At 41.7% G+C, this 17,005-nt stretch overlaps 1 protein-coding gene across 1 annotated transcript in view; it reads right to left on the bottom strand.

The window, feature by feature from the left end:
* Positions 1 to 695: 695 nt before the first annotated feature.
* Positions 696 to 17,005, bottom strand: part of LOC145413678 (protein FAM200C-like) — a 146,238-nt gene continuing 129,928 nt past the window's right edge. The window contains exon 3 of the mRNA XM_080283334.1: positions 696 to 1,289. Coding sequence (XP_080139460.1) covers positions 696 to 1,289 — 594 coding nt within the window. The remainder of the gene's footprint in view (positions 1,290 to 17,005) is intronic.

The following is a 17,005-nucleotide window of genomic DNA, read 5'->3' as shown; positions in this document are numbered from 1 at the left end:
ATTCAGATCCAAGAATTCCTCCTGCAGATCCTCTGGAACACTGTGAACATCTGTTGCGAATGGATTCCTGATGAAAGATACCCTATCCTTTGTCATGTCCACCTAGGGAAAGTATCTTTGACATTCATCCCGCAGCTTTCGAAAATGCTCGAGAATTTGCATCTGAATGGCTTCCTTTTCCCCCGAGCATGGCATCCACACATGGAAATTGAACCAAATTGATATCTTCAACTCTTCCGATCCAGAGTTATAATTTCTCAAGACAAACCTTGATGATGCCTTGGTGAAAGAACAGATTTGCACCTTTCTCTTGCAGCTCAAGATTCAGTGTGTTCAAGATTCCAGAAATATCGACAAGGAATGCAAGTTCTAACTCTGACGGTGTTAACATATTTTTTTAAATCCTCTTTCCCTTGAGACTGGAGAAATGAAACCAATTCTTCTCAGTTGAAAAATTCTGTTGACTACGTCCCCTGATGACAACCACCGTACAGAAGTGTAGAACAGCACTATCTCAAAGGCGGAACCCATATCCTGGCATAATTTTCTGAACAGCCTGGTGTTTGCTGCTGACGATTTGAAGTAATTAACCACCTTCACCAATCCTTTGAAAATGATGTTTAGGTGATCAGACAGTGTTTTTGATGCCAATGACTGTGAATGAAGCAGTGAACTTCGATTACAAATGGACCAAGCTATTTCACCAACACTTGGAAGCCTGATCTTGAGCCTAGCATAGCAGTTGCACCATCAATGGTAACACCCACCAAATTTACCCAATCCAGTCTATTTACTTCAGAGAAATTGTTAACAATTTCTAACACATCGTGAGCCCTTGTGGGGATGTCAAGAGTCTTACAAAAGAGAAACTCGTCTTTGAAGTCGCCCTCAACCATGCATCGTGCAAATACCAATAGCTGAGAGGACAGTGAGACATCAGTTGATTCATCCAATTGTATGGCAAACAATGGAGATTTTGTTTCATCCACAACTTGTTCACTGATGTTTTGTGAGGTCTCATTTATCCGTCTCGATACTGTGTCGTTAAAAACAGATATATTATTTAGATTCCGTGGTGCGTCCTCGCCGACAACAAGCCTCACTATTTCTTTTGCACAGGGTAGCACAAGTTGCTTTACAATCGTATGAGGCTTCTTGGCCTGTGCGACTTTGTAAGCAACAATGTAGGAAGCGCGCACTGCGTTGGTGGTCTTTTCATAGAATGTACCTGTTGAGTTAAGGCGCTGCTGCTTGAGAGCTGTTAACTCCCGCTCGAAATAATCTTTATCCTTTTGCAACAAATTAGGGTGACACTTTTCGAGATGGAGTTTAAGCTTAGCTGGCTCCAGTGACTAATTCCCCAAGACTTTGAAACAAATAACACACTGTGGTAATTCCATGCCATCATTTTCTTGACATGTGAAGCCAAATTTAATGCAGTCCTCTAAATACTTGGGCTTAACATTCCCTCCTGCCTCTGCCATTTATCTAGGTCTGTGGGCAATGCAACGAAATGTATTAATTATGTGTTGAATTTGGCAATCATAAAGACATGATAAAACGTAAGATAATAATACACATAAGAATAATAAAACACCATGAGTGTCATAAACAGCATAAACCAGCATAACACAGCACACAGCAGCATAACAACTGGCCAGAAATATTTCACTCCGTCCTACTCTTCCTCCCCGCTTCCTTTTAGATTACTACATTTTACGGTAGAAAACAAAATCAAAATACACTACACTTGTAAACCAGCGCAGGACGAATGACACAACCAATCAGCCCAGCAGTTCGGTGGCTACTGCACTTAACAGCAGTGTCACGTGTAGCCACGCGGCAGCTGACAGGAATCGAACAAGATGGCCCGTCACCTCGACTCGTAAAGTATGTACTATGCTAGGGCCAGGTATAGCTGCGTGAATCTTGGACATTCATTTTAAATTAAATTTAGAAACTTAAAGTGACTCGAAGTGCTACTAAGCAGCTACAACCTGAAGATTGCCAATATTTTCTTAAACTGGAATAATACAATAAATTGAATAGCCAAGTATTTATTTTGATAAAATTTTTCGTACCGCATTATCAGTAAATTTAAAATATGTGCACCAATCTCCAGTTTATTACCAAATACAGTGAACGTCCTGTGGACCACCCAAAAAGTCACCATGGACCACACCACCTGTGGTCCATGGACCACAAGTTGAGACCCACTGCCTAAAAGCAATATAAACTGCTTGGCTAATCCTTGCGTCTGTCTCTCTGTTATCCTGTCTTTATCTGTTTGTGTCTCTCCTTGGACCACCCACCCGTCCAACCACCCACCTATACGCACACACGCACCGATGCACGCACGCACGCACAAACAGCGAAGGAAAGCAAGAATGCTCTGGAATATAACAAAACTAGGTCAGCTATGAACACCAGAAGAATATAATGCAGGTAAATCTTTACTTCCCAATCCATTCATCCAACCATCCACTTACATCTTATCAACTAATATATCCACCGTCTACTCACCCACCAACAGATCCATCCATCAATCCACCTACTTCTTATCCACCAATCCATTCATCCCCTTCTCCCTCACACATCCGTCGATTCTTCGGTATGTTGGCGTCTTTTGTATTTTATTCTTGCTGCCTTCAGATCACTTTATTCACTTTGGAAATGGTCTCCCGCACTGAAAGTGTTCCAAACAGATCTTCCATTAACCTTTTCAGCCCAAAGACACTATTACTAAACCTATCAGTCATCTATATATACAGAGAATAATAAACACTTCCTTAGCTTGAAGGGAATAAATCACCGATATGGGGTGAACTTAGGATATCAGTGGAAAAGAAAAATAAGGAAAGTTAGGGAAAATAGAAAAAAAAGTTTTCGAGTTCACGAAAGTACTAAAAATGGCTGCTAAGACGTCTATGTGAACCCGGGCTCCTATAACTCACAGGCCACGGTTCCACCAGTCCTGATCACACCGTCTTAAGGACCAGACTTATCGATCAACACTCTCAGGCTCCTATGACTCACAGCCGGATGAGTAAAATCGATCTAGCAGGGACGTAATACAGAAGTTATCCCGACCATGAGAGAGTTAATGGTGACAGTATTAACACTCCCAGTCTAGTATACTCATTTTTAGCTGTATAAAAGCATCTGACGTTAGCTGAAATAGTGCGATATACTACGTTTGTTCCGACTGTGAACGGGTTAGCTCTGATCGTATTAAAGCACTAAAACGCTTATGCTGATTCTTACATGACTAAGCATAGAAACAGTTATTAATCAACCACTTCAGCACGATGACGAGTTGAAGTGGTTATCAGCACTGCCTGGGATGTCTTACTTTTATTTTTGCCGTCTCCTGCTGATTCTAATTTTGATCTTGACAGAATATTCGAACTTTGTGTTTAGATTATGCAACCATTTCTTATAACCTTCAAGACGAGAGGTCTTTCCTAAGCTTAATGGAATTCTCTTTTGACTGTAGAAAAAAAATCACTAACTTAATGATAAACCTGATGCATCCGGAAAGAAGAATTTGAATATCAGTGGAAGATAAATGTAAAGGAAAATAGTTCGCGACATGAAGAGCGCACGTAAGTATAATAAAAAATAAGACAAACAAAAAGACGGTTGATGCTCGGCTGCATGTGAAACCAAGCTCCTATGACTCCTTGGCGGCCGTTCCATCCTTCCTGATCACACCGTCTTAGAGGCTGACTAAACATATCCACAGTTATTAATAAGCATGGCTGGTGATTGAGTGATTGGTGATGAGTTTGTTCATGTCTGGAATGTCGTGCCATAAAAGTAAATAATGATGGTTGTAAAGTGATTGTAGCTGAAGGGGAAGGTAACTGTCAGTTTGATGTGAGGGTGAATGTCGAGACGAATTGGTCAGAGAATATAAGGATACCAACGTGCAATGGAACAATAGAGGTATATGTGTAAAAAAAAGGTGGAAAGTAGGAAAGCACATGGAAGGAAAGTGGACAGTACTAGAAGGCCTTTATACTACACGGAGGTTGGAGTGTCTCGGCTGCAAAACAATAATATGAAAGTGTTTTAATCCTACTTTTAATGTCATAGGTGAAGCTGTGAGGTGTGGCTTGAGAACGAGGTCAAGAAGAGAATCAGTGGAAGGGAGATTTTTGAGGGCGTCCAGTGGTTAGGATAATAATTAACGTGATTCGTGAATGCCGTGAAGTGAGCAAGTCTGATGACAACAGTATTTAGGTGAATGTGCTTAGATGTTATGGTCATATAGCGAGAACGGGGATAAATGCCGTAATATATGGTGAATGTGAGTGTTTCTGAAGGTGGAAGGCGGGGTAGGCTGAGAAAAAGGTGAACAGTTACTGGTAAATGAATGTATGAAAAAATGAACTATGGATGTTAATCAGGCTTGGCGTCTGACAAAGGATCGAGTTGGCTTCATAAACTATGTATTTTAGAGAACATCACAAAGGTTTGACACCCTCTTTTTAACTTGATAGTGGACTGGCTGACAGTCGGAATGCCAATATACAAAGGATCTGTAGAGAAAAATATCCCTACTCAAACATAAGAAAAACCAGTGATGGGATGATTACGCCTTTAAGATGGAGTAGGATTTCCTGTGGTTTGACTTGTGTCAATGACTGCGGCACATTTCACTGGCCATGCTGTTGGTTATTTTTTTCCTCTCTCTCTCTCTCTCTCTCTCTCTCTCTCTCTCTCTCTCTCTCTCTCTCTCTCTCTTTCTTTTTTAAATCTAGATTCTACGTAATTCCATCGTTAGGTTGGGAAAAGACATTGGCTTGATGCTCTCTACACTACCGTACCTACCAGAGTCAACCAGCGTCTATAAAGTTTTAAACATGGATGTCGGAGAATTATGTAGCAATAACGATTAGTTAAATATTCGAAATAAAAATCACACCTCAGGCAGGAACTGATTAGGACCTTGACATTGGCAGAGCTGCCTCCCTCACTCTCACCATCCACTCCACCACTCAGGCTTTTCAAATAATGTTTCTTTACTCCTCCTTCTCCTCCTCCTCCTCCTCGTCCTTCATTTCATCATCATCCCCCCATGGGGAGGGAGTAAGAAAATACTTCCCCAGTATCACTGCTTGTCGTAAGAGGCGACTAAAACGGGCCGCTTTGTCTCCAGTCTTTCGTTACTGTCTTCTGTACTACCTCTCTTGTTGATAATTCTGTGTTTCTTCCTTTATGATTCCTTTACTCGTACAGTGTCATATGGTCTTATTATCGCTTGGTACTAATTTTTCATTATTCCTTCCTTCCTTCATGATCATCATGATCGTCATCATCACCATCATCACAGACAGGATACAACTTTCAGCGGCAACAAGAAAAACATATAAAGTTCATCTTAGTCGCTGGACTAAAACTGGACACAGCCAGTACGGCAAGAAGTGCACACACACACACACACACACACACACACACAATCGGTAGAGAGGTGGCTTGCGGTCCTAGCGGCCCCAGGTTCAAATCCCCGCTGGTGCAGGGAACAGTTTAAGGATTTGAATTTCCTTACGGCAGAGTTTACCGATCTACCAGAAGACCCGCCGACATGTCGTAAAAATACCCCCGCTAATACCAATACACCAGTCCTGTATGAGACAGCCCTAGCATGTATTCAATATGGACGGTGGGTGTTAGCGCCGAAGTGGTGACATGTAGACGTGTACGATATGTAGGAGGACTACTGGGCCTTGGGAGCAGGCTGAGAAGCCTATGCCCAGAGTCGAGCACATAAAACACACACACACACACACACACACACACACACATATATGCCTACACCTAAGAGACTATTCAATAACATATCGAAGTGTACGTGCAGAACACTTCAAAAATATAAAAAGAAACCACAAGCTCATGTAGGTTTCGATGCCGGGCCTAACGAACCAGACCCAATTATCCACCTGCTTTGGCTGTAGTGGTTACTGTTCGTCATTGGCAAGTCTGTCTGTCTTTACATTTACGGATCTACCTAACGACCTGAATGTCTCGCAGTCTCTCATTCCACCTATATGCATATCAGTGGTGTACCTGATGGGGGGCGGGGGGGGGGCTGTTTGAAACTGCCCCCCGGGCGCCCAGTTGAGGGGGGCCCCCAAAAGCCTTAAAACTGTATAAACTTTTTAATTAATATTTAAAAATATATATATTTATCATCCCGACAATCCCTGATGCATATCATATATAAATATTTGTTTAAATAACAGAACAGAGGCAGGAAAAACAAATGAATAAAAAAATAATAATCCATACACCAGATTACTGGTGTCCTCTGTTCATAAAATATCTGTAACAGTTAGACTTGAACAGCTGTGGGTTGAAATTTGGAGGGGAACAACTCTGGGGAAGTGAGTTCCAGAGATATGCAGTTCGGGGAATGAAAGAATTCTGATAGGCAGAAGTTCTGCAATATGGCTGAGAGACATTCCAGTCATGAGCGCTACTAGATGTCCGTGGAACACGAGGGATGGCATGGAGAGGTGGCACCATGGACGCAACTTCGTCTGAGCATTTGCCAAAAAAATATTTGTAAAATAATGCAAGGGAGGCAACATTCCTTCTTACTTGTAGGGGAGGTAGTTTATTTGTAATGGCAGGGGTGTTAATAATTCTAACAGCTTTGTTCTGAATTTTGTCTAGTCTTTTAATGCAACCTCTCCACATCCAGTCCACAAGGGTGAGCAATATTCAAGCTGGAAGCGCACATGACTCTTGTAAATTATAGCTAATTGCTCGTCAGTGAAGAAGTTACGGACTCTGTACAATAATCCAAGTTTCTTTGAGGCAGTTTTAACAAGTGATCTAACATCAGAGGTCCAGCTGAGGGCACTGTTAAGTGAGACGCCGAGAATTTCAATACTTTTGGAGATGGGAATAATAGTAGCACTGAAGGTAATGTATGAATCTGGCAATATCTGTCTATTAGTAACTTGTATATATTTAGGTTTACTAGTATTAAATGAGACAAGGTTGTTTTGTCCCCGTTCACTGATCGTAGATAGGTCTTGATTTATGGAGATGGCTGTACTGAGTTGAGAGGTAGTGATATTAGACTTTGTAAATGAGTGTCTGAGTGTGAATGAACTATGTAATGTTGAGTCATCTGCATATGAGTGGATGGGATTGTGGGTGACAGATAAGAGATCATTAATATGAACCAGGAACAGGGTTACCGCCAGAACTGATTCCTGCAGCACGCCGGTGTTAATTGAGTGGAAATTGAAATATACATCATCTACTTTTACTCTTATTTTCCTGTCACTGAGATATGAGGAAATCAAAGGAACAAAACACGTTAGTCCATGGCAGGGGAGTTTAGAAAGCAGGGAACGGTGCCATACTCTGTCGAAAGGTATAGAAATATCAAGGGCTACTGCATGAGTTTCTCCATGTGGGTCAATTGATTGATGGAAGGTATGAGTTAGGAGATTGAGTATGTCAGTGATGGATCTTTCGTGGCGAAAACCATATTGTCTATCACCTTACCAAGAGAAGATGTGACAGCTATTGTTCTGTAATCAGAGGGGTCAGAGGAACTTCTTTTCTTCGGAAATGGGTGGATATCGGCTTCTTTCCATGAATTTGGGAATGAAGAAGTACGTATGCATAGTCTAAATAATTTAGCTAGAACAGAGGCAAGTTCAGGGGAACACTTTTTCAAAACAATTGGCGGAATTCTATCTGGGCCTGGAGCTTTGTTGGTAGGTAAATTGTCTAGGATGGATTTTACGTATCTTGACTGTATTTTAAGTGGAACAATTTCGGGAGAGTCAAGTTCTAGTACTGGGACGTTCTGGCTGGCATCCTCTATGGAAGTATTTCTGGCAAATGTACTGGCAAATATATCCACTTTCCCACGCGGGTCATTTGTAATGTTGCCATCTGAAGATTTTAATGGGGGAATGGATGATGACTTGTTAAAGTTATTATTGAAAGAATTAAGAGTTGACCAGAATATTCTATTGTTATTAGGGTTGTTAAGTAGTTTTGATGCTTGCTTTTGAAGAAAGTTTGATTTAGCTAGATTTATTACAGCTTTTGCATGATTTCTAGCAATTTTAAACTGAGAGAGTGATTCAGATGTTTTTGATTTTAAGTAAGAGTTATATGCTAATGACTTTTGGACCGTTGCTCTGGCACAGTTGCCATCAAACCATTTTGGAGAGTTCGCAAATGTGGGACTAGGTAGAACTGGGATCACTAGAGAAGAAAGACTGCCATGGAATAGCAGCAAGATAAATTCTAAATCCATCCCAGTTTCCCCTATCAAAGTGCCATCGGGTCACCCTGACGGGTTCAGAACGGGGAGGTGTGGAGGGTTAACTAACGAGGCATTGATGAGATTGTGGTCAGAGGATCCAAGTGGTGACAGTACCTCTATCCTATATTGATCTGGATTATTTGTCAAGAATAAAACCAGGAGATGGGCATTATGGTTTAGATTATCAGGTATTCTGGTTGGTTGCTTTACCAGCTCGGTCCATCAGTTAATGTTTACCTGCCTTTGTCTCGGGGGAGGCCGTGGCTCAGTCGGTAGACTTTACTGACATCAAATACCCGGCCGACATGTCGTAAAAATACCCTCGCTAATACCAATACACCAGTACTGTATGAGACAGCCCTAGCATGTATTCAATATGGACGGTGGTGTTAACGCCGAAATGGTGACATGTAGGGGTGTATGGTATGTAGCAGGGCTACTAGGCCTTGGGAGAAGGCTGTGAAGCCTATGCCCAGAGTAGGACACACAAATAAATTACAAGTATATGTTGTTTGACTAAGACTCGAGTCTGTCTGTCTGTCTGTCTGTCTGTCTCTCTTTCACGAACGTGAGCTAGCTAGCACACACACACACACACACACACACACACACACACACACACACACACACACACACACACACACACACACACACACACACACACACACACACACACACACACACACACACACACACACACAAAGCTGAGGCAAGAATACTCTGGAAAAACAAAACAAAACTGGGTCGACTATAAACACCAGAAAAATGAGACCAGCTAAATACTTCACCTGCCCGCCCATCCATCCATCAACTATGAACTAATATATCTATCCTTACTCACCTACCCACTGACCTATCCTTTCATCCATCCAGCCATCTGTTCTTCTTATCCACCCTCTATTCACCACCACCAACTGATTCATCTTTTACTCCACCTACCTCCCGTGCAGCAATACCGTATATATACTCCCTTCTCACACACATCCATCCACCCTTCCACCTGCCGCTCATCCACCAATGGATGCAGCCCCTTCTCACTCCCATTTCCATCCATCCATCCACCTGCCGTTCATCAGACAATCCAACCATCCGTTTCTCACTGACACATCCATCCAACATTCTTCGCTGTTTTGAGGCCTTTTGTATTTTATTCTTGCTGCTTCAGCAAACTCTCTTCAGCTTCGAAATGGTCTCCCGCACTGAGAAGGTTTGAGGCAGACTACTTTACTAGTTTCAGCCCAAGTGGTAGGTGGTGGCGACCATCATCCACTCACTTGATGTAGTGCTGCCTACTTCTTTCTTAGCCTTTATCATTTTTTTTCTGTGCCTGCCCTCCTCTCTTCCTATTTCTGCCATCTTTCCTGTCGCTTCTTATTGCATCTCTTTCCTTTACAGGTGGCTTTACATTGAGTGACAAGCCAAATGGTTTCCTGTAAGACAAGAGACCATTTACAACGCTAGGGGTTAGAGCGCTCCTCTCTGACCGAAGGGTTGGAGGATCGAATCCACCCAAGGGTCATTGGTAGACATCAGGAAGGGCATCCGGTCATAAAATACTACACGCTCCAGTCCAAAAGTCCTCTACCCAGGGGCAACGCCTTAGCCCTTCGGGGATACCTGGCGTAAAACCAAATTATTATATTATTTTTTTATATTACGGTGGTAACAATATAACTAAACCATATGTGCTCTCTACGTGTCAGCAAGTGGGTTGGTGGAGGGTTAGTGTCCCTCCCCTTAAAACAAATAACTCAATGTCAAATGGCCACCCCATACGGGATTATGGCGTCTGGCAATAGATTGATAGATAGATAGCCCAAGGACGTCTTTATTATTCCCATTAAAATTATCTATCACCGGCAGAATGACACACACACACACACACACACACACACACACACACACACACACACACACACACACACGACTTCGACGTGAAGGGATAAATCAACGATATAGGAGAATTCTGGATGTCAGGATGAGAAAAGAATACGGGGGAAGTGGGGGAAACAGGGATACTTGGATTTATAAGCAACTGAATCTAGAAATGATGATAATAATAATAATAATAATAATAACAATCATCATCATCATCATCATCATCATCATAAAGCCGGCGCTGAATGTGACTCATCTCGGGCTCCTATGACTCACGGGCTATGATTCCACCAGTCCTGATCACACCGTGGTAAGGACCAAAATTCAGGTTACTTTATTCGCTTTAGAAATTATCTCTTGTATTGAAAGAGTTAAAAACAGACTCCATTAAACCGTTCAATCCAAGAGTAACATAACGAAGGTGACTAAAAAAAATTTCATTACAAGTCACAGTGAGAGAGAGAGAGAGAGAGAGAGAGAGAGAGAGAGAGAGAGAGAGCGACTTCGGTTTGAAGAAGGAAAAAGCGTATAACACAATTTAGGTTAGTCCTATTACTAAGTGAAAAAAAAAAAGGTATGGAAAAGAAAAGGGGAAAAATCAGGTGCTAAAGCCACAAGAAAATAAAATGAAAGTAAATGTAAAAAGACAAGGTAGAGAAGAGAAACCGGGCTCCTATGACTCACAGGCCACGATTCCACCAGTCCTGATCACGCCGTCTTAAGGACCAAACTTATTAAGAGGTATCAACACTCTCAGGCTCCTATGACTCACGGCCTGATGGGTAAAATTAAGATAGCTGGAACAGAATACAGAGGTTATCTCTATCATGGATGGGTTAATGCTGACAATATTAATACTCTCAGGCTAGCATACTCACTATTAGCTAAATATCAGCATTTGGCGGTAGGTGACACAGTATCCTACGTTTGTCCCGGCCATGAAAGGGCTAATTTTTTACAGTACGCTCAGCCTCTCATGCTCATTCTCAGATGACTAAACACAGCAACAGTTTTTAATCAACGACGTCAACACAATGACGAGTGATGTGGTTAATAGCGCAGACCCTGGACGTCTTTCTTATCTTACTTTTACCGTCACATGATTTTTATTTACATTTGGATAGAATTTTGGGAATGTGTGTGGTTAAATGAGTAGCTCTCATTTTTTCCCCCTCCAACACGAGAGGCCTTTCTTAAACTGAACACCATTGCCTGATACCAGTAAGAATTAAGAAAAGAAAATACATCACCATGATTCAAAGGGTTAATTTAATTCATCCGCACAAAAGAATGAGTACAACGGCGTGAGGAAAGAAGAAAAGAAAATAGGTCCCCAGACGCAGAAATTACCAGAAAAAAATACAAAACCAAAATAAAAATATCGATAAAAAGACGGACATACCTTGAAGGATATGAACCCTGGCTCCTATGACTCCCAGGTGGCCGTTCTGTCCATCTTGATCACACCGTCTTAGAGGCTAAGCACATCAACAGTTTTTAATTTAGCATCGCTGGTGATTCAGACTGGTGCAGAGTTCTGTTGTTATCTATGAGCACCGTGCTTTGATAGTACATGTTGATAAGTGTACAATGAACGTTGTTGTTGAGAGGGAAAGTGACTATCAGTATTATCAGGTAGTGAATGGAGAGATTTGAATCAGTGAGGGAGTTTTGATAACCTGGTGCAGTAATAGAAAAGCGTTAAATGGGCAGACTAAGTGGAACGTAGAATTGTACGAAGAAGAAAAGTGGCTGAACCTTAAGAGTCTTGGTTATGAGCAAAGCTGTGAATGTGGAGGCTGCAAGAGGACTGAATGAAGGTCTTTTAGTGTCCACATTAACTTATGGGTGTGAGACTTTGGTGTGATATTAGAACGAAAACTCAAGTGCAACACTAGTGGAAATGAGATTTCTGTGGTGTGTGTGTGTGTGTGTGTGTGTGTGTGTGTGTGTGTGTGTGTGTGTGTGTGTGTGTGTGTGTGTGTGTGTGTGTGTGGATTGCGAAGAATGGTTGGGACAGGGTATGATGTGACAAGAGAGATGTGGAGTAATGAAGTCTATTGACACCAGGCTGAACAGAATCTTTCGATGTTATGGTTACAAGCTAGGGATTGAAAATGATATATGTAAGTGAATGTGAAGATGGGAGAAGGCGTGACAGACCATCAAGAAGGTTGAGACACAAGGATACTGAGTGTGTAATAAAATGAGGTACAGAAGCTAATGAGACTCGGGAACTGCCAGGCGATGGAGTTGGTGTGTTGAGCTGTGTAAGGAGGAGAAAATGAGTGCTTGGCACCCCTTCCAATTACTTGAGTGCTGTCGATGAACTTTTTTTTTTTTTTTTTTTTAACAGGAAATATGAAATTCATCCATGAGAGAAAATAATATATATGGATCATTCTTTGGGGTGAGCGATGATTCTAGGTGCTTGAACGGTAAGTAATGGACTGTGTGACACATCTTAATGGCTATGCTGATTAGTTCTGCAAGTATAAATCTTTTTCCCTTGCTTCCTGGACCCGATATCATCTCATTTGTGGGTGGGAAATTATAGGCGACATTATGAAGGTGATGGTGATGAAAGAATCGTCAATCGCATGCCAGAAAACACACACACACACACACACACACACACACACACACACACACACACGGAGAGAGAGAGAGAGAGAGAGAGAGAGAGAGAGAGAGAGAGGGGAATCACATACAAACATACAAAAACACACAAAGACACAAAAACACAAAAAGACACAAAAACACACATATGCACGTAGATGTCCAAACATAACTTCTGAAAAACAAATGCGCGCGCACTCTCTCTCACACACACACACACACACACACACACACACACACACACACACACACACACACACACACACACACACACACACACACACACACACACACACACACACACACACTAAGAAAAAATGTTCCTGCTCCCAAGAGACGATTAAATGCAAGAGGAAAATAAGTTCAGAATCATTTTATGATTGTAAAAAAAATGATCCAGCCAAGTCAAGTTTCAATCCCGAGCCTCACTAACCAGACCCAGTTATCTACCTGCTTTGGCTGTAGTGCCTTTTGTTCATGTGAAGGGAAGCCTCACAGTCTCTTCATCTACGCATCTACCTAACTACTTATATATCAGTCTTTTATTCTAACTATATGAGTATCGTCTGTCCATCTATTACTATTTCCCAGTAATTCTCTCTCCATACGAGTATAAATTGTTTTGCTATGCCCTTCGTGAGTCTCTCTGTTATCCTGTTTCTGTTTGTGTCTCCCCTTGGACCACCCACCCATCCACCTACCAACCTACACGTACACGCACCGATAAACGCACGCACGCACGCACACACAAACAGCTAATGAAAGCAAGAATGCACTGGAAAAGAACAAATGTAGGTCACCTATGAACACTAAAAGAATGAATGCAGGTAAATACATTACTTCCCCATCCATCCATCCAACCAACCACTTACATCTTATCGACTAATATATCTACCTCCCACTCACTCACCCACAGATCCATCCACCAATCCACCTACCTCTTATTCACCAAACCATCCATCCCCTTCTATCTCACATCCATCCATTCTTCGCTATGTTGACGCCTTTTGTATTTTTTTCTTGTTGTCTTCAGATCACTTCATTCAGATCGGAAATAGTCTCTCGCACTGAAAGGGTTCAAACAGATCTTCCATTAACCTTTTCAGCCCAAAGACACTATTATTAAACCTATTAGTCACCTATATTCACTGAGAATAAAAAACACGTCCTCGCCTTGAAGGGGTAAAATCACCGCTGTGAGGAAATTTAGAATATCAGTCGAAAAGATAAATAAGGAAAGGTAAGGAAAATTGAAAAAAAAAAGTTTCCAACTTCAAAAAGGATCAGAAAAGAAATATATATAAAAATGACAGCTAAGACGTCTCTGTGAACCCGGACTCCTATGACTCACAGGCCACGGGTCCAGCAGTCCTGGTCACACCGTCTTAAGAACCAAACTTACCGAACGATCAACACTCTCGAGCTCCTATGACTCACAGCCAGATGAGTGAAATCGAACTAGCGGGAATATAATACAGAAGTTATCTCGACCATGAGAGAATTAATGGTGACAGAATTAACACTCCCAGTTTAGTATACTCATTTTTAGTTGTATATAAATATCTGACGTTAGCTGAAATAGTATACTACGTTTGTTCCGACTGTGAACTGGTTAGTTCTGATGGTATTAAAAAACTATGACGCTTATTCTGATTCTTACATGTCTAAGTATAGCAATAGTTATTAATCAACCACTTCAGCACGATGGCGAGTTGAAGAGGTTAACAGCACTGCCTGGGATGTCTTATTCACTTCTGTTTTTGCCGTCTCCTGCTGATTTTTAATTTTAATTTGGACAGAATATTCGAACTTTGTGTTTAGATTATGCAACAATTTCCTATCTCCTTCAAAACGAGAGGTCTTTCTTAAGTTTAATGAAATTCTCTGATGCCAGTAGGAAAAAATTACATCACTAAATTAAAGGATAAACCTGATGCATCGGAACAGATGAATGTGAATATCAGTGTAAGGTAAATGTAAAGGAAAATTGCGACATGAAAAGCGCACGTCAATGTAATAAAAAAAAAAGGCCAAAAAGACGGCAATTGCAGAGGTGGATGTGAAACCAAGCTCCTTCGACTCCTCGGCGGCCGTTCCATCCGTCCTGATCACACCGTCTTAGAGGCTGACTAAACATATCCACAGTTATTAATTTAGCATGGCTGGTGGCTGAGTGATTGGTGATGAGTTTGTTAATGCCAGTGAGTGTCGTGATGCGAAAGTATATATTAACTGTTAAAAAGTGACTGTAATTGATAGGGAAGGCGACTGTCAGCTTGGTGTGAGGGTGAATGTAGTCGCGAAAAGATGAGGGAATTTAAGGATACCTGTTAGCAATGGAAGAATATAGAGGGAAATGTGCAATGGTGGTGGAAAGTAGGGAAGCACATGGAGGGAAAGTGAATAGTACTAGAAGGCTTTCATACTACACAGAGGTTGGAGTGTCGAGGCTGCAAAACGATAACATGAAAGTGTTTTAATCCGACCTTTAATGTCATGGGCGCAGCAGTCATGTGTGGCGTGAGAACCAAGTCAAGAAGAGAAGTAGTGGAAGGGAGATTTTTGAGGGCGTCCTGTGGATAGGATAATAATTAATGTGGTTCGTGAAAGCTGTGAGGTAAACAAGTCTGATAACAATAGCGTTTAAGAGAATGTTCTTAGATGGTATGGTCGTATGGCGAGAACGGGGATATATGTGGTAATGAAAACGGTGCTTGTGACTGTCTGAAGGTGGCAGGCGTGGCAGGCTGAGAAAAAGGTGAACAGAGAATGGTAAATGAGTGTGTGAGGAAGCGAGATATGGAGGTTGGTGAGGCTTGGCAACTGACAAGGTTGAGCTGGCTTGATGAACAATCTATTGCATAGAACAGTACAAGGGTTTTACACCCATTTTTAATATGGCAGTTGAGCGATACACGATCGGAATAGTACTGTATTATACAAAGGAGATGTAGAGAAAAATATCCCCCCACCTCTGTATGACAAAAAAAAAAAAAAAAAAAAGTATGGATAACTATATCTTCGAATGAGTTCGAATTTCCTGGAACTGCACTGCTCTGTGTGTGTGTGTGTGTGTGTGTGTGTGTGTGTGTGTGTGGGAGGGGGCACTTAACTGGACATGCTGTTTTTTACCTCTCCCTCTATCATGCTTTCTGTTTCTTTGCATTCAGGATCCTGCCTCAGTCCATACGAAGGTGGGAAAAAGTTGATGTTGATTGACGACGGAGACGACGACGATTATGGAACGATGATGATAGATGATGATTATTATTTTCCTTATAGATAATGACATTGCCTACCAGGTAGTCAAACCTGGGAATATGAAGTTTATAAAAGGATGCCAAGCTGTTGTGTTGCAATAATGAAATGAAGATTCACAATATAAATCACCTTCCAAACGGGAACTAACCTGGGATCGTGGCACTGGATGAGCTCCCTCCCTCACCCCCAACCTCATCCTCACCCTCAACCTTACCCTTACCCTCACCCTCAACCTTACCCTCACCCTCAACCTTACCCTTACCATCATCCTCAATCTTACCCTCACCCTCAACCTTACCCCCACCCTCAGCCTTACCCGCAACCTTACCCTCACCCTCAACCTTACCCTCACCCTCAACCTTACCCTCACCTTCACCTTCACCTTCACCATCCATCTCTGCACCAAACACTATGCCACTGACGCCTCCTTGGCCATCATCATCATCATCATCATCATCATCATCATCATCATCTCAGATAGGGTAGAACTTCATATCGGGAGACAGAAGTAAAATATACAGCGTTCATATTACTGAAACTTAAACCTGGAGACTGCCAGTAAAGACAAGAAGTGAAAGAACGGACTAAAACACACACACACACACACACACACACACACACACACACACACACACACACACACACACACACACACACACCATTTCGCCTTTAACGGGTTAATTCAACGATGTAAAAGAGTTTTGGATGCCAGTGGGCAGTGCCGGATAAAGAGACCTAAGCTATATAAAGCTTGGAGGCCCCTTGTTAAAAAGTTACACCTGAAGGTCTCACAAAGGTGCCTTCCAAAACAGGACTTTGTTGCTTCCTCTTTCTTTTCTGGTTTCCGCTCTAAAAATGTTCTCTTCATTGTAAACCTGAAAACAGAAAATTTAGGGTTAAAATATTACTTCAATTAATTATCTATCAAACCATTTTAAAACTGCA

This window comes from Coenobita brevimanus, chromosome 97, assembly GCF_032717465.1.
Source record: "Coenobita brevimanus isolate Jiangsu-jjx chromosome 97, ASM3271746v2, whole genome shotgun sequence".
Classification (NCBI taxonomy): Eukaryota; Metazoa; Arthropoda; class Malacostraca; order Decapoda; family Coenobitidae; genus Coenobita; species Coenobita brevimanus.
The sequence above is the reverse complement of the archived record's forward strand: the minus strand, read 5'-3'. Positions and strand labels throughout refer to the sequence as shown.